At 44.0% G+C, this 26163-nt stretch overlaps 1 protein-coding gene across 1 annotated transcript in view; it reads right to left on the bottom strand.

Annotated features, from left to right (window-relative positions):
* Positions 1-2674: 2674 nt before the first annotated feature.
* The window catches only part of RTF1 (RTF1 homolog, Paf1/RNA polymerase II complex component), a 43950-nt gene continuing 20461 nt past the window's right edge, over positions 2675-26163 (bottom strand). The window contains exons 4-17 of the mRNA XM_008059816.1: positions 18313-18427; positions 17059-17170; positions 12966-13101; positions 12315-12492; positions 10802-10884; positions 9975-10062; positions 9769-9876; positions 9120-9197; positions 8309-8430; positions 8069-8126; positions 7564-7641; positions 6994-7089; positions 5596-5707; positions 2675-5352 (exon numbers count right to left, since the gene is read on the bottom strand). Of these exons, the coding sequence (XP_008058007.1) occupies positions 5246-5352; positions 5596-5707; positions 6994-7089; positions 7564-7641; positions 8069-8126; positions 8309-8430; positions 9120-9197; positions 9769-9876; positions 9975-10062; positions 10802-10884; positions 12315-12492; positions 12966-13101; positions 17059-17170; positions 18313-18427 (1471 nt within the window). The 3' untranslated portion in view covers positions 2675-5245. The remainder of the gene's footprint in view (positions 5353-5595; positions 5708-6993; positions 7090-7563; positions 7642-8068; positions 8127-8308; positions 8431-9119; positions 9198-9768; positions 9877-9974; positions 10063-10801; positions 10885-12314; positions 12493-12965; positions 13102-17058; positions 17171-18312; positions 18428-26163) is intronic.

The following is a 26163-nucleotide window of genomic DNA, read 5'->3' as shown; positions in this document are numbered from 1 at the left end:
CGAGACCAGCCTGCGCAACTTGGCGAGACTTCGTCTCCACAATAAATCATAAAATTAGCTGGGCGCGGTGGCTCGCCCCTGTGGTTCCAGCTACTTGGGAGGCTGAGGCGGAAGGATCACCTGAATCCAGGAGATCGAGGCTGCGGTGGCCGTGAGCATGCCACTGCACTCCTGCCTGCGCGACAGTGAGACTCTGACCCAGGAAAAAGAAAAAAGAAAAAAAGAAAGCCTTTCCGGAGGAGGTGGTCTCTCACATTGAGGGGAAAACTGATGGAGATAAAGCAAAGGATCCTGGGCTACGGAGTATGTGTGGCCGGGGAATGCGCAGGGTCCACACGGGCTTAGAGAAGCTGGGACATCCACAGCTAAATGGGGGGGGGGGGAAGCCTGGACATCACAGTGAGACCCTGTCTCTACAAAAATAAAAATACAAAGTAGCCGGGTGTGGTGGCTCACACCTGTAGTTCCAAGCTACTCTGAAGGTTGCTGTGGGAGGATCGTTTGAGCCCAGGAGTTCAAGGCTTCAATGAGCTATGACCGCACCATTGGAATCCAACCAGCCTGGGAGACAAGAGAAAGACTCTGTCTCTAAATAATCATAATTTTAAAAGAACCCGATATTTGAAGAAGATATCGAAGCATCTTAGGGAGGATCAGAACTTTGTTAGATTTCTTTACACTTATTTTCTGGTTTGGTACTGTTTACTCCCTGTAGCGGTGGTGGTGGTGAGTAGGTGGATATCACAATCTGAGCCCGCTGGAACAGTGGCTGCCTGCAGTACCTTCAGAAGGATGATCAGTAAAGGAAACGTGTGTTGGGGACTGGAGGGAATGACAGCAACAATGGCCTGGTCCAGTGGCAGCCCACTTTCTCTGGACGATTCCCCACTGCTGGCCCCGGAGTCTACAGGCAGGAACCTCAACCGAGAGGCAGTTTCTTGGTTCCCCAGCTTCTGGCCGTGCCCTCTGCTCAGTGCCTGCGGTTGTATTCCTGGGGCTTCTGCCCCCCTGCTCCAACCCTTGGGGAGCAGCAGAGCCACTCTGCCCCCATAGCCTCTTCTGCATGTCCAGCACTGTCTGCAGTCTTTAACTGCAGCATGTATTAAACCCCTACTGGGGACAGGAACACTTCCTATCTAACATGATCCTGACAGGTTATTTTTTAAAGATGGAGAACTTGTAGCTCAGGAGTTAACTAGCTCTGCCCTAGGTCATCAGTGGCAGAGCTGCAACAGGAACCCTGTGCTGAGCCCAGGTGCATTGTGGCCTGCGGCTGTCGCTTGGTCTGGACACTCTAGACATGCCTGTGCTCCAGTGGCTAAGCCCTACCTGGCCAAGAAACTCTATCTCCATGTTCCGTAGGTGGGCACTGGAGCTGGTCTGTGGATTCCCTTCAGCCCTCCAGCACCCTGCCCCCCCAGGGAAGGAAATCATGAGAAAAAAATCCGTGCTGAGGGTTGATGGCTTCCTAGAGCAGCTGAACCACAGCCACCTGGAGTCAGTCCGGGAAGTCTCCCCTTCTGGTCAGGAAGATGAAGTGAACCAATCCAGCACCCCTTTTCCCTCCACTCGAAGCACTGGTGGTCAGCCTCTTTGCTTTTCAGAGATAGGTAGCAAGTGGTCACCCACCGCACCCAGACCCTGGGAGACAGGCTGTGTTGCTGGCTGCTCACAACCCCTGCTCTCTAGGACCTGCTGCACCCAGCAGTTGGATAGTGGGAGTGACGGAGTTGCAGAAAGCCTCCCATGACACACTTACAGGGAAAGCCCTGGAGACCCTCCTCTCCAACACCAGAGGCAGTCTTGGACCTAGCTCCTACCCTTGTGGTTGTCATCTCTCACCTCCTTATCTCTAAAGGAGGTAGAAGATCCTGGATCGTCACGCTTTTTTTTTTTTTTTTTTTTGAGTTGGAGTCTCACTCTGTTGCCCAGGCTGGAGTGCAGTGGCACACTCATGGCAACCGCAGCCCCGACCTGCTGGGCTCCGGCGATCCTTCCGCCTCAGCCTTCCGAGTAGCCGGAATTACAGGCATGCACCACCAAGCCTGGCTAATTTTTGATTTATTGTAGAGAGGAGATCTCGCCAAGTTGCCCAGGCTGGTCTCAAACCCATGGGCTCAGGGAATCCTCTTCCCTCAGCCTCCCAAAGTGCTGGGATTATAGGCGTGAGCCACTGCGCCCGGCCTGTTCTTTACACTTCCTAGCTTAACTATGGTCAGAAAGAGGTCTGAGACACAGCCTAAGGCACTAGGGGTGGTCAGATCTCTCCAGCTTGGGGACACGGAAGAAAGACACCAGTGTCTCCCCCATTGCCACACTCACAGCCCCTGGACTCCCTCTCACACTCGTCACAGGCAGAAAACAGGGCAGCAAAGGAACTGTGCCTACGCCAATGGAAAGTTGTAAAGACCAGACTGGGGTCAGGCAGTCTATTAGGGGCCTACCAATAATAAAGCTTGTAGGTCTTTTACCAAGACAAGCAAGTAAACCAGGACAACTGGAGGTTGCCTTGGGTCTAGGCAACTACCCTACCCGAGGCTGCTGGAGTTGACAACAGCCACTCTCACTTTTGAGGGTATAGGGCTAAGAGAAAGGGCAGAAAGGAAAAGGAGCAAGAGAGGCCTTGAGAGCTGCCACTCAGGATGCGATCCTTGAACTAAATCTGATTCCCTTGTTAAAATGGCATAAAGTTTATTTACAAATATCTGTACAGTTTGAGTGACAAGTCAGGGCTTCACAGAAACAAAAACAAAAGCATTCTTTTGGAAGGGAAGTTGCAGGCAGTAGATTTTCCCTGCACCTGTTAGAAGCAAGACAAACAAACAGACCTGTATACATTATGAACTAGGCATATGGACACTGGCCTTTTTACTTCTTGGAAGGAACTGGAAAATGGATAAAACAACCTTGGATGCTACACCCTTCAACACTGAAACCACATCGAGGGGAGGAGGGGCCCACTGAGGCAATTCTCCAGCACAAGAAATAGTATGAACCACCAAGAAACCCTTGCTGGTGGGACAAAGCCAATGTCTTGCGCTTGGTCAGGACCTGGGCTCAGAGGCCCTGCTGCAGCTGAGACTGGAACTAGTCCTCAGTCTTGATCCCAATCACCAAGCAGGTGACTCAGGTGATAAATTAACTTTTGGTCTTCTTTGGTTGGCTTTTCTTCCTGTTCTGTGCTTTGGCATTTCGGAATGGTTTCAGCAGCTGCATGTGGGGAGGTAGTGGCAAAGTGGCTACAGTGTGATGCAGTTTTCATAAAAATTTTATTACACAGCCATAATGTAATCGACACTTCTCCAAATCCAAATGATACTAAATACAGATCTACATGATGGATCAGAATGATTCTGGATTCTATCATTTTATGTCTTTTAAAACCAGAAAGAAAAAAGAAGTCCAAGTTTGTCATGATAGGAGAAGTCCCAGCAGCTCCAGGACTCTGCCGGAGTCCAGGCAATGTTTAACAGTCTGTGATTCCACATTTACACAACAGTCTACAGAGTTTGGTCAATGGACTATTCAAGTATATATGATTTTAATGAGTCCATCACCACTCCTTTGCTCAACCAAACTGTCACAGCCACCACACAGCTGTTACAGTCATATTTATCAATTTTACACAGTCACAATACTTCTTTAAAACCATCCATTGCTGCTTTTTTAAAATAAAAATAAACTAAGTTAAAGCAACACTGAGGCTTTACTAAACCCAGAAGAGTTACCAAGTTCATTTTTATGCTTAAATGCAACTTAACTCCATGATTTCCCATCACCCCCCTTCCTTATACAAAAGTAGGGTGAAGAAGGACAAAGCAGAGCTTTGAGATTCCTCTCCCTCTTGTGGAAATCAGCAGCGCTCAGCTGTTTCTTTAGCTTAGTTCTTGGTATATATAGTCAGCTGTACTTTGTTCTGAAAAGATTTGCTAAATGCCACTTTTATTTACACTTGGAGCTTTACACCTGAGAATGATTATCAAGCAGTCAGCTTATCTCTTTTCAAACATTTCATAAAGACATACACACCTCTTTGCTGGCTTCACCCGAGCTGCACAACAATATATATGCTGACCATATATATATGTATACACACACACAAAACTGCACATGCTTGGAACAACTGCAACCTACATCTTTTGTGTTTGCTCTCCACATTCGTGTTGAATAATTTCTCTTAAAAAACAAAAAACCAAAATACTATTCTTGCCAAAACAGCAAAACAATTACTAGGAAGAGACAGGTACACTGGGTGGGGAAGAGGCGTTCCACCTTCAGCCAAGAAGCTGTGGGCTGCACCTGTGGGATGGGCACGACACAGTCCCTGCCGTCCCCGGTGCCTGGCCACAGGCTCCCCTCCCACCTGCCAGGACAGCTTGCAGGGCAGGGGGCTACACTGGGGAGTCTTCTCCAAGATGGGGAGGTGATGGGGAAGAGGCGGGGGAGGGAAGTTACACAGCTACAGCAGTCAGGCCTGTTTAGTAAGAAGAATCATATTTAATGAGTTTCTTTCTTGCAGTTTCAGATGCTCAAGTACAGCTGAAAAAAATCTGAAACAGCTATAGACCCATGACAGACTGATACAAAGAGTACTGAATTTTTAAAAATGATAAAAAAATCCACACACTTACATACACATACATACAAACGCGCTCTCTCTCTCTCTCAAATTAGACCCCCCTCCCTCCCCACAAATGTACACTTTTTGGAAACTAAATCGGTTTTGAAAACCTCTCTTCCGCAGAGAAGGCAGGAAGAGAAAGATGAGAGAGGAAGGAGGGCTGCAGGTGTCCAAGCCCTGCTCCCTCCACAAGGGTCAGGTGCCAAATGCTCAATGGTTGGGTCCAAGGCAGTCCAGAGAGGAGACTGCCCAGTGCTGCTGCTATCGCCACCAGGGGCTCCAGCAAGAATCCCAGCTCCATGGTAATACTGAATGTGTGCAGAGTGGCCAATGAACTGTGCTGGTTAAAAAAACAAAACAAAAGGCAAACACAAATCTAAAGACATGGATAAAGCCCAAGAGAACCCAGACCCACACTGAGTGGAGTCCGGGGGGTTGGTGGGAGATGGTGTGCAGACAAGGGAGGTCTATACAGCAAATGGTTTATATTACAGATGACTGGCAGTTTAGAGTCTCTTCCCAGTTCCACTGCTGCTCCAGCCCAAAGAGGGCAAATCAAAGGAGAAGAGGAAAGGTGGGACACTGATGGGGCATGCAGGGTCAGAAGCAGCAGGCTGGGTGTGCTCAAATAAGCCCCCGTCGTTTTTTGTAGTCTTCCAAGTTCAGAGATCTCCTTGGAGCCCCATCCTTGGCTGGCGGGGCCTTGGAGGTGATGGCCAAAGCCTTTGACTCTGTGGGAAAAAAAAGCAAACTGGCATCTGGAGGACCTCCCAAGACCTTCCAGGCTTGTGCTTCACTCTGTCAGACAGCCTTACCATAAGCCGGTGGCATGGGCCCTCTCCAAACACACCTGTAGCCAGATACTGGTGAGCAGACATCCCCATCTGTTTCCTAAAGTCAGGGCTCCTTGCTGTCCAAGAGAGCCCTGGAGTCATCTGGTCCTCAGCCCTCACTATTCCCCGACCCTCACATACCTGAGCTGGGAACTTGTAAATCAATCTTCACATCAAAATCATGTACTTTGAATAGGTCTTCTGAGAGGTCACTGGCTGACTTAGAATTCAGATCCTTATCCTTGCCCTGACCCTGCAATGTGAAGAGAAAAACTAACTGTAAGAGTCTAAATGCAAGTAGATTTCTTTTTTTTTACTTCTTTTGAGCCAGAGTCTCACTCTGTTGCCCAGGCTGAAGTGCAGTGGCACGCTCATGGCCTCTGCAGTCTCAATCTGCTGGAATCAGGCGATCTTTCTGTCTCAGCCTTCCAAGTAGCTGGAACTAGAGAAGCGCGCCACCACACCCGACTAATTTTTTGATTTATTGTAGAGACAAGGTCTTGCCAAGTTGCCCAGGCTGGTCTCAAACCCCTGGGCTCAGGCAATCCTCTTGCCTCAGCCTCCCAAAGTGCAGGATTATAGGTGTGAGCTACTGTGCCCAGCCTGCAAGTGGATTTCAAGCAGCAGTTGCCACTAAAGGGAAAAGCTCCTGTTCAAGTTCAGTAGATTTTCCTACAAAAGCCCTTTTCTGATTCCTTCTCTCAGAGGGAGGACAGGAGAGGCCACTGACAAAAAGCTTTCTCTCTTCTGGAGTCTAAAAGCAAAGAGGGGCAAGCTTATGTTTGTGGTATGAGAGTAGAAGGGTGGGCATAAGACAACGGGTCACCTTATGACCCAAGATTTCAGGAATCCCTGGGACCATTTAGGCTCCAGCAGGAAAAGGAACTTGAGTAGAAAACGGCTTCTCATGCCAGGAGCAGTGGCTCACACCTGCAATACTAGCACTTTGTGAGGTGGAGGTGAGAGGATTGCCTGAGCCCAGGAGTTAAAGCTTGGGCAACTTGGCAAAACCTCGTCTCTACAATAAATCTAAAAATTAGCCCGGTATGGTGATATGTGCCTGTAGTTCCAGCTATTTGGAAGGCTGAGATGGAAGGATCGTCTGAGCTCAGCTAAGCCACTGCATGCCAGCCTGGGTGACAGAGCAAGACTTTGACTCAAAAAAAGAAAAAGAGCTTTCACTTTTTTGGGTCCTTCCACGTCATCTCCCCTCCTAATTATCCCGTGAAGTAGACAGGTTATATACTATCATCCTCATTTTACATATGAGAAAATGTGGAGCAGAGGGCTAGAAGCCACCCACCTAAAGACACGGTCAAGACCTAGGGTAAGTAGCGGTGTTGGGTTTAGAATTTAGATTGTCTGATCAAATTCAGTAGGTGTTGATTACATCTGTAAATAATTGGGGTGGAGAGAGGACTGCAAGTGGGACACCATGGTCCTTCAGTGGGAAAATCAAGCCCAAACTAGACAGAGTGTGTGTTTGGTGTTTCAGCCAGCAGCCCAGCTCAGCAGGCCATGGGGCGGTCCTGCACTTGCCTTGCTCATTTCCTTTGGAGCGTCTGGTAACACTCCAGAACCATATTTTGCATTCAGCTGGGCCAAGATGGCAGCTTGAACAGCTGGGTCTCTGGACTGAGAGAGAAAATAAGTTATTTTAGAGATTGTTCAACACTCAGAGTCCTACTGCCAGATTCTTTTCCCACCTACCACCCTAACATTGCAGGCACCACAGCAGACCCATCAGCAGCTCAGTGGGCTTTTCCTTCAGGCAGCAAAAAAGGGCAATTAAAAGCTTAAAAGCCAAGCCAAGCCCAGTCCAGTCAGGCAGGCCCTAGCCAAGTGACACATTACTGAGGTCCACTGTACTGCAAATGCACCTTGCTACATGGGGGTTAGGCCTTAGGTCTATAAATCCATGCCAGATTTTCACTATCTATATGCCCTATAGCAAGATAAAAAAGGAAGTATCCAGACCCAAGAGCTTCAGGCAAGCAACTCCCAGCTAAGAAAACATTATTTTTAACTTCTTTATTAATTTCCTAATGGAATTCATTTTCTGTCCTAGAATCTAGGTCCTGCCTTAAAACGTCCTCTTTAGGCACTCACATTAGAAACAATGGTAGGTTTGCACTGCCGCCTGGTGAAGGGATCCATCTGCTGGTTTTTCATGTTGTGACTTTCAGCCTGAAACAGAGAGCATGCACTCTATGACTCCATTCCCCCTCCTCTCATTTATCCCAATCACAAGCTCACGTGCATGTAAGTCTTTCAAGAGACTGAACCAAATAAAAAGCTGCCTATTACCCTTTTCCCTTCAAGAACACAATGGATATGGGGGCAAACAACCAACAGCAAAAAATGGATACAAGTGAATATCCAGGGGGCAGAATCTAAGGGTAGGAAGGGGAGGACAGGCAGAAGACTACTGCTCTTTTTTGTGAATTCATAATTATATGGGTGTTTACGGGCATTCAGACAGAGAGTGAGTGTGTGCTAAATGTACATGGTATTTCAGTAGTTTGGAAAATAAACTCAAGCAAGATGTAGAAAAGATTTCATACCACTTCATTAAAATTTGTTTCAGTGATTCATATAAAGTTGTCTTACTCACCACAAGGGCCTTCTCAGATTCCACGATGTTCCACTCCCGGTTCCGCTGGTTGATGTAACTGTGGGATAAGAGGAATGAGTCAGTGGGCTGTGAAAGGAGGGAAGGAGCCATTGAGCACTACCACAGAGATCCGTAGTCAGTGCAGCACAGTGTGTACAGGACATAGGCTTGCCTGATAGTTCTGACCAAGGTCTGTGGACTAAGAATAGAGGCTCAACCAAAACAGGCTCAGTAACATACCTGATAGCGGATATGTTCTTGGTCCTCTGGCGGTCCAGGGCCTCTGCCCGCTCTTCCAGCTCATTCAACTGGTCTTGGATTTGTTTGGCCTTGTCCTGATCCCCCAGGTCCTCAGCCATGGCCTGTACATAGAGAGATGTGTAAGTTCCTGGCTATAACTGGCTCTATATCAAGTAGCCCTTTATTTCCAGCTCAGGCAAGGTATCTCACATGACGAGCACATGACAGAAGATGCGAAAGACTATTGAAGAGGTACTTCATAAGATATACTTTTACTTATACTTTTATGAAGAGGTACTTCAAAAGATATACAAACATAAGATATACTTTTTATTATAGCAGTATACAGTACCATAGTAACACCTTCCCATATGGCTACCTGGTTCTGAGTCCCGTGGCAGTGATATGTGACATTTACCTTAGAACCCAGGCCCAATGTGGCTAAACTACCATAAAGAAGGCTCACCCCTTCTTGATGTGAGAATGGAAAACCACCAGTCACAGCTGGCCTTGACAATGTCATCTGTCTGTTCAGACCCATTTTGGAATACTCCCCCCAGGGTTTATTACACATGAAATGAAAATGACTAGAAAGTAAGGTGAATGGAACACATAAGATCAGTTTCAGCTTACAGAAAGGAAGATGGCCAAGGAATGCTGCCCAGTTGCCAAGAACACATACTGTGTTGCTTATAATCAAGTTCGGAATTTTCTCCCAATCCTGCCACCACTAACTTGGCAGAGGATGAACAAGTTTGGTTTCCACATCTCCATACATGATGGGGAAAGAGGCTCGAATGCAAAACCTTACCTTTTCCTTTAGCAGCTGAGTCTTCTTCATAGCATAGTTGGGTGGAGCTTTTCTGAACCTTTCTTTCTCTTTTACAATCTGTACCAGAGAGGAGATACCAGCAGTCAGGTATTCCTAAACTATGTTTGTAGACAGGCTAAGTGAGCCCATTTTTGAGGCAAGCAGGTATAGTTATAAGGGGTCTGCTTTTCCTATAGCAGTACCATGAACCAGAGAGAGAGGGAGACAGCAAGTTCATTCCAAGGAATATTATGCTGCTTCCAGTGTCTCGCAGATTCTTCAGGGACAGTCTGAAGGAATATGTACCAATAAACAGCAGCGGCCCAAGGGCCTGGTACTGTAAGGCTAGCCACTGTCCAAGAGAACAGAGATCAAATAATTTTACCAAAATGTTTCAGAGGAAGGACTAAGCCTAGCAGAATATAGATCCCTGAACCCTGAATACACTTTAGTCTACACAGTCCCATCTGCAGATGGGAATGTACAGAGAAAGCTAAATGAACTCTACATAACAGGGTGGCAATATTAGTATGTCCTCATTTTCATGCATAAGTAAAAATGTCCAGATACAGACAGAAAAGAAATTCACAATCTTATCTAAATACTGGTTATTGATGACTTCCAGGCTCTGGGGTACCAGGTTTCTTACCTCTTCAATGTCCTGATCATTGAATTTATAATTAAGAGCTTCTTTAATAGATAATTCCTTTTTATTGATTTCATCTAGAGTGGGTAACTGCATGCCAGCAGAGAACATCTGGACCAAAACAGGATAAAAGGTTACTAATAAGGGATTTTGGAAAAAGATTGTCTCACTGTTCAAGAACAACTGGTAGGTAGTCTCTAGCGACTTACCGCTTCTTTCCACTTCATAAATTCACTTTCAGTGAATTCTTGGTTTGAGACAAACTCTAGGCGGAACACACGTTGGTCATTGCCATGCCTATGTGAAAGAGAGACAACACTTCTAAGAATGTACATGTTGACTGTAGCACTAGCAAAGCAACCTTACCAGACTATGTACTACCTGTCGCTACCCATCTCTGTGATTCTCAATCCTGGCTACCCTTTACAATCATCCCAGGTTGTTTTAATAGGCAGACAGGGTTAAGAATCCCAAAGTTAGTACTGGAAACAAAATGGACTTATCAGGTGGCGTGTGCCTGTAGTCCAGCTACTCAGGAGGCTGAGGCAGGAGGATCACTTGAGCCCAGAAGTTCAAGGCTGTATTGCATTATGATTGCCCCTAGAACAGTGCCTGGCACATACTACATTCATTAACTATTCACTGAGTTGATGACCCTTTAATTTTATTGAAGAGGAAACTATGAATGGAAAAATGATTTGACTCGTCACAGATGAGGTCAGTTATAAGAGAGTCAAGACCAGAAGTAAGCCTCCTGGCCATACTCACCAAGGAAAGAACCAGCTGGGCTCTCTCACAACCTGACATCTCCCCTCTGTATGTCCTACCCCTTCTATATCTAGTTCCTTCTACAGGAAAGCATATCCTACTTTCCCTATAAGCAGAGACAGAATACAAGTCTCCCTTGAGGTGCTTTGCGGGGATTGCATACACAGTATTCACTGTCATAAGAAACATCACACTGAGAGAGAATGCCAGCCCAAAAGGCAGTGCCTGTTTGAAGTGGAAGCAGAAGCTGCCACAGAAGTGCCTTTACCGTAATTGTAGCCCTTTGTTTGTTCTGGTGCCACCTAGCTGGTAAACTTTGGCAGTTTCCACAACACCTGTAATCTCAGCGACCTGAGTGAAAGGACAGAGACACCAGTCAAAACAGACTCTCACAGAGCTTTCCACACTACTCTTCCTTTGCCTCTATCTACCTGAATGCATACAAGTGGCCCTGTGCCCAGAGGAGCCCACAGCTGCCAGGTGTTCTGGACACCTTTTGAGCACAGAGAGCCTGGTGTCCAGGGGAAGCAAGTACCAGGGGAAGAGGTGGCTAGCCTTCTGGAGCCCATTAGAAGCTTTTCCTCTAACTAACTCTACCTCACTAGGGGAAGCAGGTGGGACTTCAGAGGTTGATTTTTATCAATCAATGTGAAGACCAGGGAGGTAAGTTTCTGCTGCCAGGCCTTTCAGGACATGGCAAGGCTGCAGGTCCTCACACATGGACATAAACACACATTAAAACCAGGCGACTAAGGCGTCATGTCTGGCTGCGAAGGCGGCAAGAAGAAGCCCCTGAAATAGCCCAAGAAACAAGCCAATGAGATGGACAAAGATGAAGCTTTCAAGTAGAAACAAAAAGAAGAGCAGAAGAAACTCAAAGTGCTAAAAATGAAGGCCATGGGATAGGACCCCTGGCCAGAGGTGTTATTAAGAAATCTAGCAGCCGGGCTCAGTGGCTCAGCCTGTAATCCCGCGCCTTTGGGAGGCTGAGGTGAGTGGATTGCCTGAGCCCGCAGGTTCGAGACCTGCCTGGGCAGCGAGACCTCATCTCTACAATAAATAAAAAAATCAGCCGGGCATGGTAGCGCACGCCTTTAGTTCCAGCTACTTGGAAGGCTGAGGCGGAAGGATCGTCGGAGCTCAGCAGGTCGAGGCTGCGGTGGCCGGGAGCGGCCACTGCACTCCAGTCTGGGCGACAGAGTGAGACTTCAACTCGAAAAATAATAATAAATAAATAAATAAATAAAAATAAAAATAGTAACAATAAAAAATAAGATTAAATAAATAAAACCAGACAACCCAGAACAAAACAATCAAGCTACATTCTAGCCACCCAAACACAGAAGCAGTGCTGGCTATTACATAATAACCTGTATTGAGAAATTTGTTTTAAACCTCAATATAATTCCCTGATCTAGAAGTCACTTGGTATGCAACATGGAAATTTTTCTTTCATTTACTTTTCAAATGAACAGATCCTCAGATTATGTAACTCCTAACAAATGCTTCATAAATGTCTCTCTTCTCTCTTTTATACTGAAGGGGGTAGAGGAAATTATTTTAAATCCCAACCCATCAGTCCCTTGGGCTCCACGTATTCTTCCTGGCAGCAGGTCATGAATGATCTCAGATTGTCACTGCTCTACGGACATCCCATTTGGAGTCTATATTCCAGTCAAATGGTGGCAGACTAGTGACAGATTTGTTCAGTAGGTCCTACCTTCAGTCGAGAACCATTATATTTAAAACATGGACAAATGTCCAAGGAAAGAAATACTAACCCGGTAGACTGGTTTGCTGTTGTGGTTTCCAATGCCAATCCGTACAAAACAACCTGTGACGGTTTTAGCAAAGAAGGGCATGTGACACCAACGTTCTAGCTTATGCCGTGATAATCGAACCCGATTCAATTCTTCAGGTAAGGAGACTGGTTGGGATTTAGGAGGGATCTCTTCTTTCCTGTGAGGAACAAAGGAGTACTGGAAAAAGTGTTCATCATAAAAACAGAATAAGATAGAAAAATAACACCACCATCTCAAAACTTAACCAAAGTTCATGTGATAAACCTAGGAGGAGAAATAGATGAAGCACCAGGAAAGCGTGTATAGACTCCTGTTCCTAACCAGTAGTGTGAACTATCTAGAATAAGGTTGCTATCCCAGATAACCTATCAGAGTACGAAAACTAATGAAAGTTCCAGGCCAATCTGAGAGGGACATGAAGTCAGTCCTATGTGCCAGGCCCAGGTGAAGTGTCCAGGGGACAGGCTAGCAGCCAGAGATAGAAGAAATGAAGGGGCTCATGTGCCTGGAAACTCAGTTCAGCAAACCAAATTAATGGCCCAGACTGGGAGATTTTGGAACCTGTACCAAGCTCCTCCTCAAAGAATCTGTTGAGCCTGCCTATAGACCAAAATGTACAGAAGTGCTTACTCCTCTTCCTCATCAGACGACGAAGTTCGGGATGAGCGGTCTGACTTTTCACTGGACTTGTCATCCTCTTCCTCCTCCTCATCGTCAGAGTAGACCTCACTGGTTTTTAATGGCTGTTTTTTGGCGAGGAGCTCAGCTGGAAAGAAAGAGAAATGTTTACCTAGGTTTCCTCAACAAGAAACTGAAATGGAAGAGGACTCAAATACACAGCTCTATCCTCTCCAGACTGGACTGTGGTAACTCGGGCTCTACACAGAAATCAGTTAAAACAGATACCTAAAATCATTCAGGTGTCAAATGCCAAGCGCCAACGGAAAAAAAAGAGCTGAAAGACTGATACTAAGTGGGCAGAGAGGTCACCAACACTACTGACAGATGCTTTTTTTTTTTTTTGAGTTAGAGTCTTACTCTGTCGCCCAGGCTGGAGTGCAGTGGCACACTCATAGCCACTGCAGCCTCAACCTGCTGGGCTCAGGTGATCCTTGTGCCTCAGCCTTCCAAGTAACTGGAACTATAGGCACGCACCACCATGTCTGGCTACTTTTTTTGATTTATTGTGGAGATGAGATCTCGCCAAGTTGCCCGGCTGGTCTTGAGCCCTTGGGCTCAGGCAATTCTCTCACCTCGGCCTCCCAAAATACTGGGATTATAGGCGTGAGCCACAGTGCCCAGCTGACAGATGCCTCTTATTGCACTCAAAATACTTGAAGATGGGCAGAAAAGGAGTGTTCGAGACTCATTAAGACTTCAGAGAGTTAAAAAAAATTTTTTTTTGCTGGGCTCGGTGGCTCAGCCTGTAATCCCGTGCTTTGGGAGGCTGAGGTGAGTGGATTGCCTGAGCCCGCGGGTTCGAGACCCGCCTGGGCAGCGAGACCTCATCTCTACAATAAATCAAAAAATCAGCCAGGCATGGTAGCGCATGCCTGTAATTCCGGCTACTTGGAAGGCTGAGGCAGAAGGATTGCCAGAGCCCAGCAGGTCGAGGCTGCGGTGGCCGGGAGCGGCCACTGCACTCCAGTCTGAACAACAGAGTGAGACTCCAACTCAAAAAAAAAAAAATTTTTTTTAATAAGTAGAGACAGAATCTTGCTCTGTCACCCTGGCTGGAGTGCAGTGCTGTAATTACAGCACTCTACAACTTTAACTCCTAAGCTCAAGTGATCCTCACTCCCACCTCAGCCTCCCAAGAACCTAGTACTAGGAGCATAATCCATCACAACCTGCTACCTTTTTTTTTTTTTGAGTTGGAGTATCACTCCTTTCCCCAGGCTGTATGGAGTGCAGTGGTACATATGCTCATGGCCACCCCAGTGTTGACCTTCTGGGCTCCAGCGATCCTTCTGTCTCAAGCCTTTTGAGTAGCTGGAACTACAGACGTGTGCTACCATACCCAGCTATTTTTTATTTTATTGTAGAGACGCGGTCTCGTCAAGTTGCCCAGACTGGTCTTGAACTTGCGGGCTCAGGCAATCCAGTTGCCTCAGCCCCAGAAAGTGCTGGGATTACAGGCTGAGCCACTGAGCCCAGCCTTGCTTTTAATAAAAATTTTTGTTAGCTGGGCACAAGGACTGACTGAATTCAGTGGTTCGAGATCATCCTGGGCAATTCGGCAAACCTAGTCGCTACAATAAATCTAAAAATTAGCCAGGTGTGGTGGCATGCACCTGTAGTTCCAGCTACTTGGAAGGCTGAGGTAGAAGTATCACCTGAGCAAGTCAAGGCTGCAATGGCTATCAGTGTGCCACTGTACTCCAGCCTGGGCGACAGAGTGAGACTCTGACTCAAAAAAAAAAAAAATTTTTTTTTTTTTGTAGAGACAGGGTCTCTCGCTATGTTACCCAGGCTGGTCTCAAATTCCTGGCCTCAAGCGATTCTCCTGCCTCAGCCTCCCAAAGTGCTAGGATTATAGGCATGAAACACCACACTCAGATGACGACAGAGAGTTTGTGAGAAAAATTTCAAGTAAGAGAGTGGCTGAGTCACCTCTGGTACATTTACCAATGGACCACTATGCAGTTATAAAAAACAAATTATTTAATCCTGAGTCAGAAAATATTTTTTAAATGGCCAGATAGTAAATATTTTAGGCTTTTTATTCATATGTTCACTGCTTCAATTACTCAATTATGTGAACAAATGGATACTGCTGTATTCCCATGAAATTTTATTTACAAAAAGTTTGCTGGCTCACACCTATAATCCCAGAATTTTGGAAGGCTGAGGAAGGAAAATTGCTTGAGCCAGCCTGGGCAACAGAGTGAGACCCCCATATCTAAAAACAAAGAAAAGAAAAAGAAGTAAATGCAATGGATTAAAACACATAAGGTTTGTCAAAAATCCGTGAGTTCACAAGGGTATTCAAAATAAATAAACCTCACTGGTCACATTTGGAAATTGCTAAGGAATTATTTCATTCTTTTGAAAATTGGTAAAAAGGAAAATAAATCAAGCATTTATCTTGCATTTCCTACTCAAAATATACCTACAACTAAATAGTTGACAGAACACATTAGTATTTCCAGTTCTTCACCCCTCTTCACACCCATGCCTTTGCTATGTAAATTGGTAGTGACACTGTGCCAATTTCATGTTTAGTTCTTAAGAGGCATTATGTGTTTCTGCTTGCCCCTGTTACACTTCTACCATTATCATAAGAATGTGCCTGGGGCTTACTACTCCAAGGAGACAGAACAGACCTGGCCTTAACCTGCAGCTGAATTGAGATGCATGAGCAGAAATAGGGGGTAGTTTGTTACTGCACCTCTCCTAACTGACACAGAACTGGTAACGTCACAAAATGAGAGGCAATCAGATATTATATATCCCTCCTTATGGAAATACATACCACCACCTAAAAATCATCCCTCCCCAAACAACAAAAAAACAGAACAAACCCAAATCTGACCAATGCTTTAGCTCTAACTGCCAATATACAGAAAATTCAAGTGACTACAGAAATACATTCAACAACACCAAGGAGATACATTTAGCATCCATGAGAAATTGTAAGACGAATGAGCCAGTTTCTTGAGCAAATAAACTGCAAGGTGGGGAAAAAAAGAGATGGGGAAGAAAACCTATAGAGTAAGTGATTTAGGGGACATAATGACAAATCATAATGTGTGGACTTTAAGATTCAAACAATAAATTAATATTTAATATTTTTTAAGTTATAAAAGATAGAGAAATTTGAACACTGGTAAGATATTGATAATATTAAGGGAGTCATTGTTATAATTTTCAGGTATAATAATGGTATTGCAGTTAGGTTTAAAACAAGAGTCCTAGCCAGGTTTGGTGGCTCAGCCTGTAATCCTACACTTTGGGAGGCTGAAGTGAGTGGATTGCCTGAGCCTGCGGGTTCGAGACCCGCCTGGGCAACTTGGCGAGACTTCATCTCCACAATAAATCAAAAATTAGCTGGGCGTGGTAGTGCGCGCCTGTAGTTCCAGCTACTTGGAAGGCTGAGGCAGAAGGATCGCCGGAGCCCAGCAGGTTGAGGATGCGGTGACCAGGAGCGGCCACAGCACTCCAGTTTGGGTGACGGAGTGAGACTCCAACTCAAAACAAAAACAAAAACAAAAACAAACAAGAGTCCTTATCTTTTAGAAACACATATTGAAATATTTATGGTTGGACTATCTCACATTTACTTCAAAATAACCTGATGGTATATCATATTGAGAATTTTAAAAAAATCTGATGGAAGGAGTATTGATTTAGCAAGACTCAACAGGAGCTGATTGTTGAGGCTGGATATTGGGTTCGTGGAAGTTTATTATACTATTCTCAGTATATGTATGAAATTTAATATAAGAAAAAGCTAAAAAGAGCAGAAAAAAATAGACACCAGGGAGGCTAGGTGCAGTGGTTAACGCCTATAATCCCAAGTGTTTTGAGAGGCCAAGGTGGAAGGATCACTTGAGGCCAGGAGTTTGAGGTTACAATGAACTATGACTGAACCACTGCACTCCAGTCTGGGTGACAGAGTGAGACCCTATTGCCAAAAAAAAAGGGGGGGAGGTGTCACACAAAGAAGTTAAATCACAGGATCAAAGACGCCAAGTAACTTATTACATTTCCCCCCACTGACCTGTTCTGTTCTTCCGTTTTTCTCGCTCTGCTTTTAGCTCCTCCATGGCTTGAGATTTCTTATCTAGTTTCTCATCCCGTTTGGAACGCCGTTCCTTGTTGTGGGATGTTACCTGGGAAAGGAAGATGGTTCTTTTAACCAACGGCTGACGATAAGATTCTCTAAACTCAACAATACATTAGTATATTCAATTCTCTGTTGTGAATCTGTATTGGCTACAGAACCTTAGAGCTTGTAGTTTAAGAGGAGAGAGCATCCTCTTGTGGACAAAGAGGATAGGACCAGTAAAGGAATCCTGTCTTAACTGCTTAATAAAGCAGCAAGTTTAAGAATTATCTAAATAAACTCTTTCTGGAAGAACACCTTAGGTCATAGCTAATATATGTTGATGTTACCAACAAAACTTTTGATGATAAACACAGAGATGTCTTTCCCAACTATATTTACATTATTTATATCAAGTCTAGGATGATATACACCTGAGTAAACATCATAAGCAATCTGTCTACCTAGGACAGGATATTTACCAATTTTTCCTTAAAGGATGCTCATACACTAGTGGACCGCTTTTTAAATGCAGACTTGAGTGAAAGTTGCAGTGCAGTAGCACATCTGGAGTCCCAGTCACTCAGGAGGCTGAGGCGGTAGGACTGCTTGAGGCCACAGTACATTATCATTATGCCAGCAAACAGTCACTGTATCTCAGCCTGGGCAACATAGCAAGACCTCATCTCTTAAAAAGGGAAGAAAAAATGGCTGGGCACAGTGGTTCAGTCTGTAATCTCAGCACTTTGGGAGGCTGAGGTGAGAGGACTGCCTGAGCCCAGGGGTTCAAGACCAGCCTGGGCAACTTGGTGAGACCTTATCTCTACAACAAATCACAAAAAACTAGCCAGGCATGGTGGCATGCATTTGTAGTTCCAACTACTTGGAAGGCTGAGGTGGAAGGATGACCTAAGCCTGGCGAGTCGAGGCTGCAGTGGCTGTAAGCGTGCTACTGCACTCCAGCCTGGGCGATAAGAGTGAGACTCCAACTCAAAAAAAAAAAAAGAAAAAAGAAGTCCTAAGGAGTTAAACAGTACAGCTAATAAAACCTACAGGGTGCAGACATGTCATAAGTCTTGCACTAACTAACCTAAGGTGATTAATATAAACCAACTTTTTACACACACACACACACACACACACACACACACACACACACTCCAGACAGAAGTTTATTCTTTGGACAATGAAGACCATTGAATCTCCTACCTGAGATTCTTGAATCTGTGTCAGCTTTTTCTTTTCCTGCTCCTCTTCTTGCTTTTTCTTTTTTTCTTTCTTTTCTTTCTTTTTGGCTGTTTTTAGTTTTTTCTTGATTTCAAATCTGGTTAAAAGATATTTGTTTGGTTTTTAAGCAGCAATGAAATATACGTAAAGATTGATTTCTATTAGATAGAAGAAAGGAAATAAGTAGGGGAAAGGAGTTAATAAATACTTTGGCCTCCTGCAAGAAACTCCTATGTTCCTTATAAGTACTTTAAAACATTGACTATAAGTACAACAAAAAGTACTTGAAAGTATTATGCTGAAACAGACATCAAATGAGAGAAAATATATAGAATATTGCTATACTCATCTTTAGGCTTTTGGCAACACAATTTCTTCAACCTTCATGTAATCAAATGGTTTACTCCTGGATCAATCTAGGTAGCAAAACTAAACTACAATGGTGTTCCATTCGACAGCCAATGTTACGTTTTTAAGGTGCTCAGGGCAAATTTAAAAATTTTTTCTAACTTTCCAACTTTCTTCATTAAGAAAAGTGTTCCCCACACCAGCAAGTATATGAATAAATATGTGATTCTCTTCAACAATGGTAACCTAGGCTCCCTCTTCATAACAAAAATCAAAATTTTATAAAACAAAAATAATGTTATGTGGAGGTAAGGAATTTTATGAAATAAAGGAATATAATAGACATTATATTCATCATAACATTATAAAATAAGCCGCATTGTCCATTTTTAACTTAGTTCTTCTTTTTTTTTTTTTTTTTTAAGAGTTGTCACCCAGACTGAAGTGCAGTGGCCGCTCCTGGCCACCGCAGCCTTGACCTGCTGGACTCCGGCGATCCTTCCGCCTCAGCCTTCCAAGTAGCTGGAACTACAGATGCGAGCTACCACACCCGGCTAATTTTTGATTTATTGTAGAGATGAGGTCTCACCAAGTTGCCCAGGCGGGTCTCGAACCTGCAGGCTCAGGCAATCCACTCACCTCAGCCTCCCAAAGCGCGGGATTACAGGCTGAGCCTGGTTTAACTTAGTTCTTAAATAATATTGTACCTAATATTTTTGTTCTGCTCTTTTCACTCACTACTAAGATTGTTAATGTACATTTATAATAGGAGATAGGGAAGCACTGCTATGAAGTAATTCCTTTTTAAGAGAGTTAATGCCAGGTGTGGTGGCTCACGCCTGTAATCCTAGCACTTTGGGAGGCCGAGGCAAGAGGACTGCCTGAGCCCAGGGGTTTGAGACCAGCCTGGGCCATTTGGTGGCACCTCGTCTCTTCAACAAATCAAAAAATTAGCTGGGCATGGTGGTGCACACCTATAGTTCCAGCTACTTGGAAGGTTAAGGTGGAAGGATCGCCTGAGTTTACCAGGTCAGCAAGTCAGGCCAAGGCTGCAGTAGCCGTGAGTGTGCCACTGCACTCCAGCCTGGGCGACAAAGTGAGACTCTGACTCAGAAAAAAAAAAAAAAGGAAATATCTCAAACCAATAATCTAAGTTAAGACAATAAAAGAAGAATAAACTAAATGTTGAAGCAAGCATTAAAAAATTAATAAGCCGGGCTCGGTGGCTCAGCCTGTAATCCCGCGCCTTTGGGAGGCTGAGATGAGTGGATTGCCTGAGCCCGTGGGTTCGAGACCCGCCTGGGCAGCGAGACCTCATCTCTACAATAAATCAAAAAATCAGCCGGGCGTGGTAGCGCATGCCTGTAATTCCGGCTACTCGGAAGGCTGAGGCGGAAGGATCACCGGAGCCCAGCAGGTGGAGGCTGCGGTGGCCGGGAGTGGCCACTGCACTCCAGTCTGGGTGACAGAGTGAGACTCCAACTCAAAAAATAAAAAAAATAAAAATAAAAATAAAAATAAAAAATTAATAAAGATTAGAGTTGAAATGAATGAGTCAGAGAATAGAAAAATATAGGCAATGAATAAAACCAGAAGTTGGTTCTTTGAAAAGATCAACAAAATTGATAAACCTTTAGCAAGCCTGACCAAGAAAAAAAGAGACAACACTCAAATTGCTAAAGTCAGGTATAAAAGAAGGGACATTACTATCAACTTTATAGAAATAAAAAAGATTATATGAAAATATTATGAACAACTGTATGGCAACAAATTAGGTGATTTAGGTGAAAAGGAAAAATTCCTTAAAAGATACAACCATCACAATTGACTCAGAAATAGAAAATTGGAATAAATATTTTAATCAGTAACTTAAAAAACTTTCCATAAAGAAAAGCTCAGGGCTAGGTGGCTTCACTGGAGAGTTCTACCAAATATTTAAAGAATGTATTTAAAGAATACCAATTCTTCACAAATTTTCTAAAATATAGAAAAGCAGGAAACAAATATCAACTTATTCTAGGAGGCCAGTATTACCCTGATACCAAAATAAGACAAGGACATAAAAGTATAGACCAGTATCTCTTATAAATACAGACATAAACTATCTTTAACAAAATAATAGCAAATTGAACGCAGCAAAATAATAGCAAATTGAAAGGATTACGCACCATGACTAAGTAGGACATATTTCAGAAAGGCAAAAAAAAAAAAGCTATAACATTGTTCATATTCATAGACTGGAAGAAAATATTAAGATGGCAATACCCCCAAACTTGATCTAAAGAGTCAATACAATTTTTATCAAAATCCTGGTTGCTTGCTGGGTATGATGGCTCATGCCTGTAATCCCAGCACTTGGGAGGCAGAGGCAAGAAGATTGTCTGAGCTCAGGGGTTTGAGACCACACTAGGCAACATGGTGAGACCTTGTCTCTAAAATAAATAAAAAAAATTAGTGTGCGTCTTTAGTTCTAGCTACTTAGAAGGCTGAGGTGGAAGGATTGTCTGTGCCCAGCAGGCCAAGGCTATGGTGGTCTTACGTATGTCACTGCATTCCAGTCCAGGAAACAGTGAGACTCCAACTCAAACAAAACAAAACAAAACAAAACAAAATAACAACAAAAAAAATCCTGGCTGCTTTTTTTTTTTTTTTTGAGTTGGAGTCTCAATCCTTTGCCCAGGCTGGAGTGTAGAGGCACACACGCTTACAGCCACCCCAGTGTTGATGATCTGGGCTCCCGTGATCCTTCCGTCTCAGCCTTTTGAGTAGCTGGAACTACAGATGCGTGCTACCATACCTGGCTATTTTTTATTTTATTGTAGAGATGAGGTCTCGCCAAGTTGCCTGGGCTGGTCTTGAACCTGTGAACTCAGGCAATCTACTCTCCTCGGCCTCCCAAAATGCTGGGATTATAGGCTAAGCCACTGAGCCCTGCCTACTTTCCCCTCCTCCCCATGCAGCAATTGACAAGCTGATTCTGAAATTCACATGGGAATACCAAGGACCCTATACAACAAACACTTTTGAAAAAGGACAGAGTTGGAGGACTCATATTTCCCGATTTCAAAGCTGACTACATAGCTACAATAATTAAAACAGTATGGTAATGGCATAGGACAGATATATGGATTAATGGAATAGAATTGAAGGTACACAAATAAATAAATCCATATACCTATGGTCAACTTATTTTTTAATTTTATTTTTTTTGAGTCGGAGTCTTACTCTGTCACTGCTCAGGCTGGAGAGCACTGGCAAGCTCACAGTTATCGCAGACTTGACCGGCTGGGCACAGGTGATCTTTCCATCTCAGCCTTCCAAGTAGCTGAAACTACAGGAGCATGCCATCACACCTGGCTAACTTTTTGATTTCTTGTAGAGACAAGATCTTATCATGTTGTCCATGGTCTTCAACCCCTGAGCTTAGGCAATCCTCTTCTCTCCTTCTCCTAAAATGCTAGGATTACAGGCATGAGCCACCATGCTTAGCCAGACAATTTATTTTTGATGAGGGTACAAGGAGCATTCAATAGGGAAAGAATAGTCTCTTCGACAAGTAGTGCTGGGACAACTGGATATATACAGGCAAAAGGATGAAGCTGGACCCCTACCGCACCTGACATAAAAATTATCTCCAGATGGATAAGAAATAAAACTATAAGGCTCTTAGAAGAAAACAGGGGTAAAGCTTCATGACCTTGGAATTGGCAATTGATAATTATTATTTTTTTTTAGTCAGATTCTCACTCTGTTGTCCAGGCTGGAGTGCAGTGGCACACTCATGGCCAATGTAGCCTTGACCTGCTGGGCTCAGGCAATCCTTCTGCTTCAGCCTTCCAAGTAGCTGGAACCACAGACATGTGCCACCATAACTGGCTAATGTTTTGATTTATTGTAGAGACGAGGTCTTGCCATGTTGCTTAAGCTGGTCTTGAACCATTAAGCTCAGGCAATCCTAGTGTCTTTGCCTCCCAAAGTGCTGGGATTACAGGTGTGAGCCACCGCGCCTGGCAGCAATTAATTCTTAAATATGATAGCAAAAGCATGAGCAAGAAAAGAAAAAACAAATTGTACTTTATAAAAATTTTGTAAGATTTCATTAAATATAACATTACCAAGAGAATGAAAAGACAACCTATGGAATGGGAGAAAATATTTGGAAATCATACATCTGATGAGGGTCCAGTATCTAGAATATATATAGAACTCTTACAATTCAAGAACAAAAACTCAGTTTGTTTGTTTTTTTTTTTGAGTTGGAGTCTCACTCAGTCGCCCAGACTGGAGTGCAGTGGCCGCTCCCGGCCACTGCAGCCTCGCCTGCTGGGCTCTGGCAATCCTTCCGCCTCAGCCTTCCAAGTAGCCAGAATTACAGGCATGCGCTACCACGCCCGGCTGATTTTTTGATTTATTGTAGAGATGAGGTCTCGCTGCCCAGGCGAGTCTCGAACCCGCGGGCTCAGGCAATCCACTCACCTCAGCCTCCCAAAGGCGCGGGATTACAGGCTGAGCCACCGAGCCCGGCGTCAAAAACTCAGTTTTTTAAAAAATAGGCATTACAAGTGATTTGGTTAAAAAAAAATGGGCAAAGGACTGAACAGACATTTCTCCAAAGATTTATAAATGGCTAACAAGTGCATGAAAAGATGTTCTACATAATTAAACATCAGGAAAATGTAAATCAAAACAATAAGAAGATACCACTTCATACCCACCAGAATGGCTATGATCAAAAAATGGGAAAATGACAAGTGTTAGAAAGGATGTGGAGAAGACTAGAACCCTTATCATTGCTGATGGGAATATAAAATGGCACAGTTGCCGTGAAAAACAGTTTGGCAGTTTCTTAAAAAGTTAGAGTTACCATATGACCCAGGAATTAGACTCCTAGGTTTCACACAAAGAAACTGAAAACAGATACTCAAATGGTTGTATATAAATGTTCACAGTAGCACTATTCACAATAACAAAAAGGTAGAAAAAACCCAAATGTCAATCAACCAATGGATGAATAAAATGTGGTTTACACAATGAAATGCATGCTAAATGTTCAGTCACAAAACACTACATATTATATGATTCCACTTATAATAGGCCAATCTATAGAAACAGAAAGTAGTCTGGTGGCTGCCTGGGGCTGAGAGGCTTGAGAAGAAAGAGAGGAGTGATGAAAATGTTCTAGGGGAGTGCAGAAATGCTCTAGAATTAATTATGGTGATGACTGCACAGTTCTGTGGACATATAAAAACTACTGGATTATACATGTTAAGTGGCTGTTTCTAAACAAAGTTATTTTATTTTATTTTATTTTTTTTGAGTTGGAGTCTCACTCTGTCGCCCAGACTGGAGTGCAGTGGCCGCTCCTGGCCACTGCAGCCTCGACCTGCTGGCCTCCGGCGATCCTTCCACCTCAGCCTTCAAGTAGCTGGAACTACAGGCGCGCGCTACCACGCCCGGCTAATTTTTGATTTATTGTAGAGATGAGGTCTCGCCAAGTTGCCCAGGTGGGTCTCGAACCCGCGGGCTCAGGCAATCCACTCACCTCAGCCTCTCAAAGGCGCGGGATTACAGGTTGAGCCACCGAGCCCAGCTAATAAAGTTATTTTTAAAGTTAATAATACCTTATATTTACATAATGTTCTTAAGTGTATCATCTCACTTGAGGTCTACAAAAACCCCTGAAGAGGAAGCTGAAGCAGGAAGGGGGTAAGTGATTTAATCCAGACCACCTGGCCAGTGAGTCTGACTTGAAACTAGACCTTCTGACAGAAACTGTTAGTGCTTTTTCCACAGCCAGGCTATCTTTTATGCTACCTGCACCCATGAAGAATCTACCAAACTGAAAATGACATCTCACTACTAGTGCTGCTGGCTATAATATAAATGGGATGCTAATGGAATTTACAAAAAAAGACAGTTTTATGAAGATGAAGTGAGATCCATACAAAGACCTTTACTAAGTGAAAAAAATGGAAATTTCTGAGTTACTATATTGCAGTGTCCTGAAGATGAACAAATGAGCTACAAAAATATGAAGTTTCTGTGTATGGCTCTGAAACTTTGTCTTCAATATCATTTAAACATTCTTCTAGTCACTAAAAAAGTCACAGAATCAGTCAACTCCCTCATGCACATAAGGTGAAAAATATAAAAACTAAGTTTGAGACACTATATGCATTACTCTTGAGTAACTTTGTGATTTTTCTCTTCTTTTTTTTTTTTGAGTTGGAATCTCTCTCTGTCGCCCAGACTGGAGTGCAGTGGCCGCTCCCGGCCACTGCAGCCTCGACCTGCTGGGCTCCCGGGATCCTTCTGCCTCAGCCTTCCGAGTAGCCGGAACTACAGGCGCACGCTACCATGACCAGCTAATTTTTTGATTTATTGTAGAGATGAGGTCTCGCCAGGTTGCCCAGGCGGGTCTCGAACCCGCGGGCTCAAGCAGTCCATTCACCTCAGCCTCCCAAGGTGAGGGATTACAGGCTGAGCCACCGAGCCCGGCTACTTTGTGATTTTATAATACAGGTCTATTGACCTTATATGACAACATCTTTATTTTTTTATTTTGTCTTTGAGTTGGAGTGTCACTGTTGCCCAGGCTAGAGTACAGTGGCATGCTCATGTCCACCACAGACTTGACCTGCTGGGCTCAAGTGATCCTTCAACCTCAGCCTTCCAAGTAACTGGAACCACAGGCATGCGCCACCATGCCTGGCTAATTTTTGATTTATTGTGTAGATGAGGTTTCGCCACATTACCCAGGCTGGTCTTGAACCCCTAAGCTCAGGCAAACCTCTTGCATCCCAAAGTGTTGGGATTATAGATGCATGAACTGCTGCACCCACTATGACAACCTCTTGTTATATACTCTGCACAGTCCAGAAATAAGAATTTTGGAAGTCACCCGTAACTACCTGGCAACTCTAGCACAGTTTCTGAAGTCCTGTTTGTTTCAATACAGGTAATCGTGGAAGCAGTCACACCCAAAACTAATGTCTACTTTATGCTGGTGACTGAAAGTCAAACATTCTTGTCTATGGTAACTCATCATACTTAATTTGGTCTTCAGAAGAGAAACACAGACCCCTAGATGAAAAAGAACTAAGTGCTGGAAAGAAAATGCTTCTATTTTCCTGTCATGATACTAGGTAGGCAGGGAAGGAAGGATTCTAGTTCTGAAGGCTATTTTATTTTCTGGGACAAAAGTCAAGTTTATTTTTACCTTGAAATTCTGCTAGGAGATAAGGAAGAACTTGTGCCATATTTTAAATTTTTCCATTTAAAATATAGCAAAAATTCCAAAAAAATGAAGAAGCTTTTAAATATTAAAAAGCCTCGGTGGCTCAGTCTGTAATCCCACGCCTTGGGAGGCTGAGGTGAGTGGATTGCCTGAGCCCACGGGTTCAAGACCCGCCTGAGCATCTTGGTGAGACCTCATCTCTACAATAAATCAAAAAATTAGCCGGGCGTGGTAGCGCGCACCTGTAA

Source organism: Carlito syrichta, unplaced genomic scaffold, assembly GCF_000164805.1.
Source record: "Carlito syrichta isolate Samal-C Ts95f unplaced genomic scaffold, Tarsius_syrichta-2.0.1 Scaffold91638, whole genome shotgun sequence".
Classification (NCBI taxonomy): Eukaryota; Metazoa; Chordata; class Mammalia; order Primates; family Tarsiidae; genus Carlito; species Carlito syrichta.
This window is presented reverse-complemented; position numbering and strand designations above follow the sequence as displayed.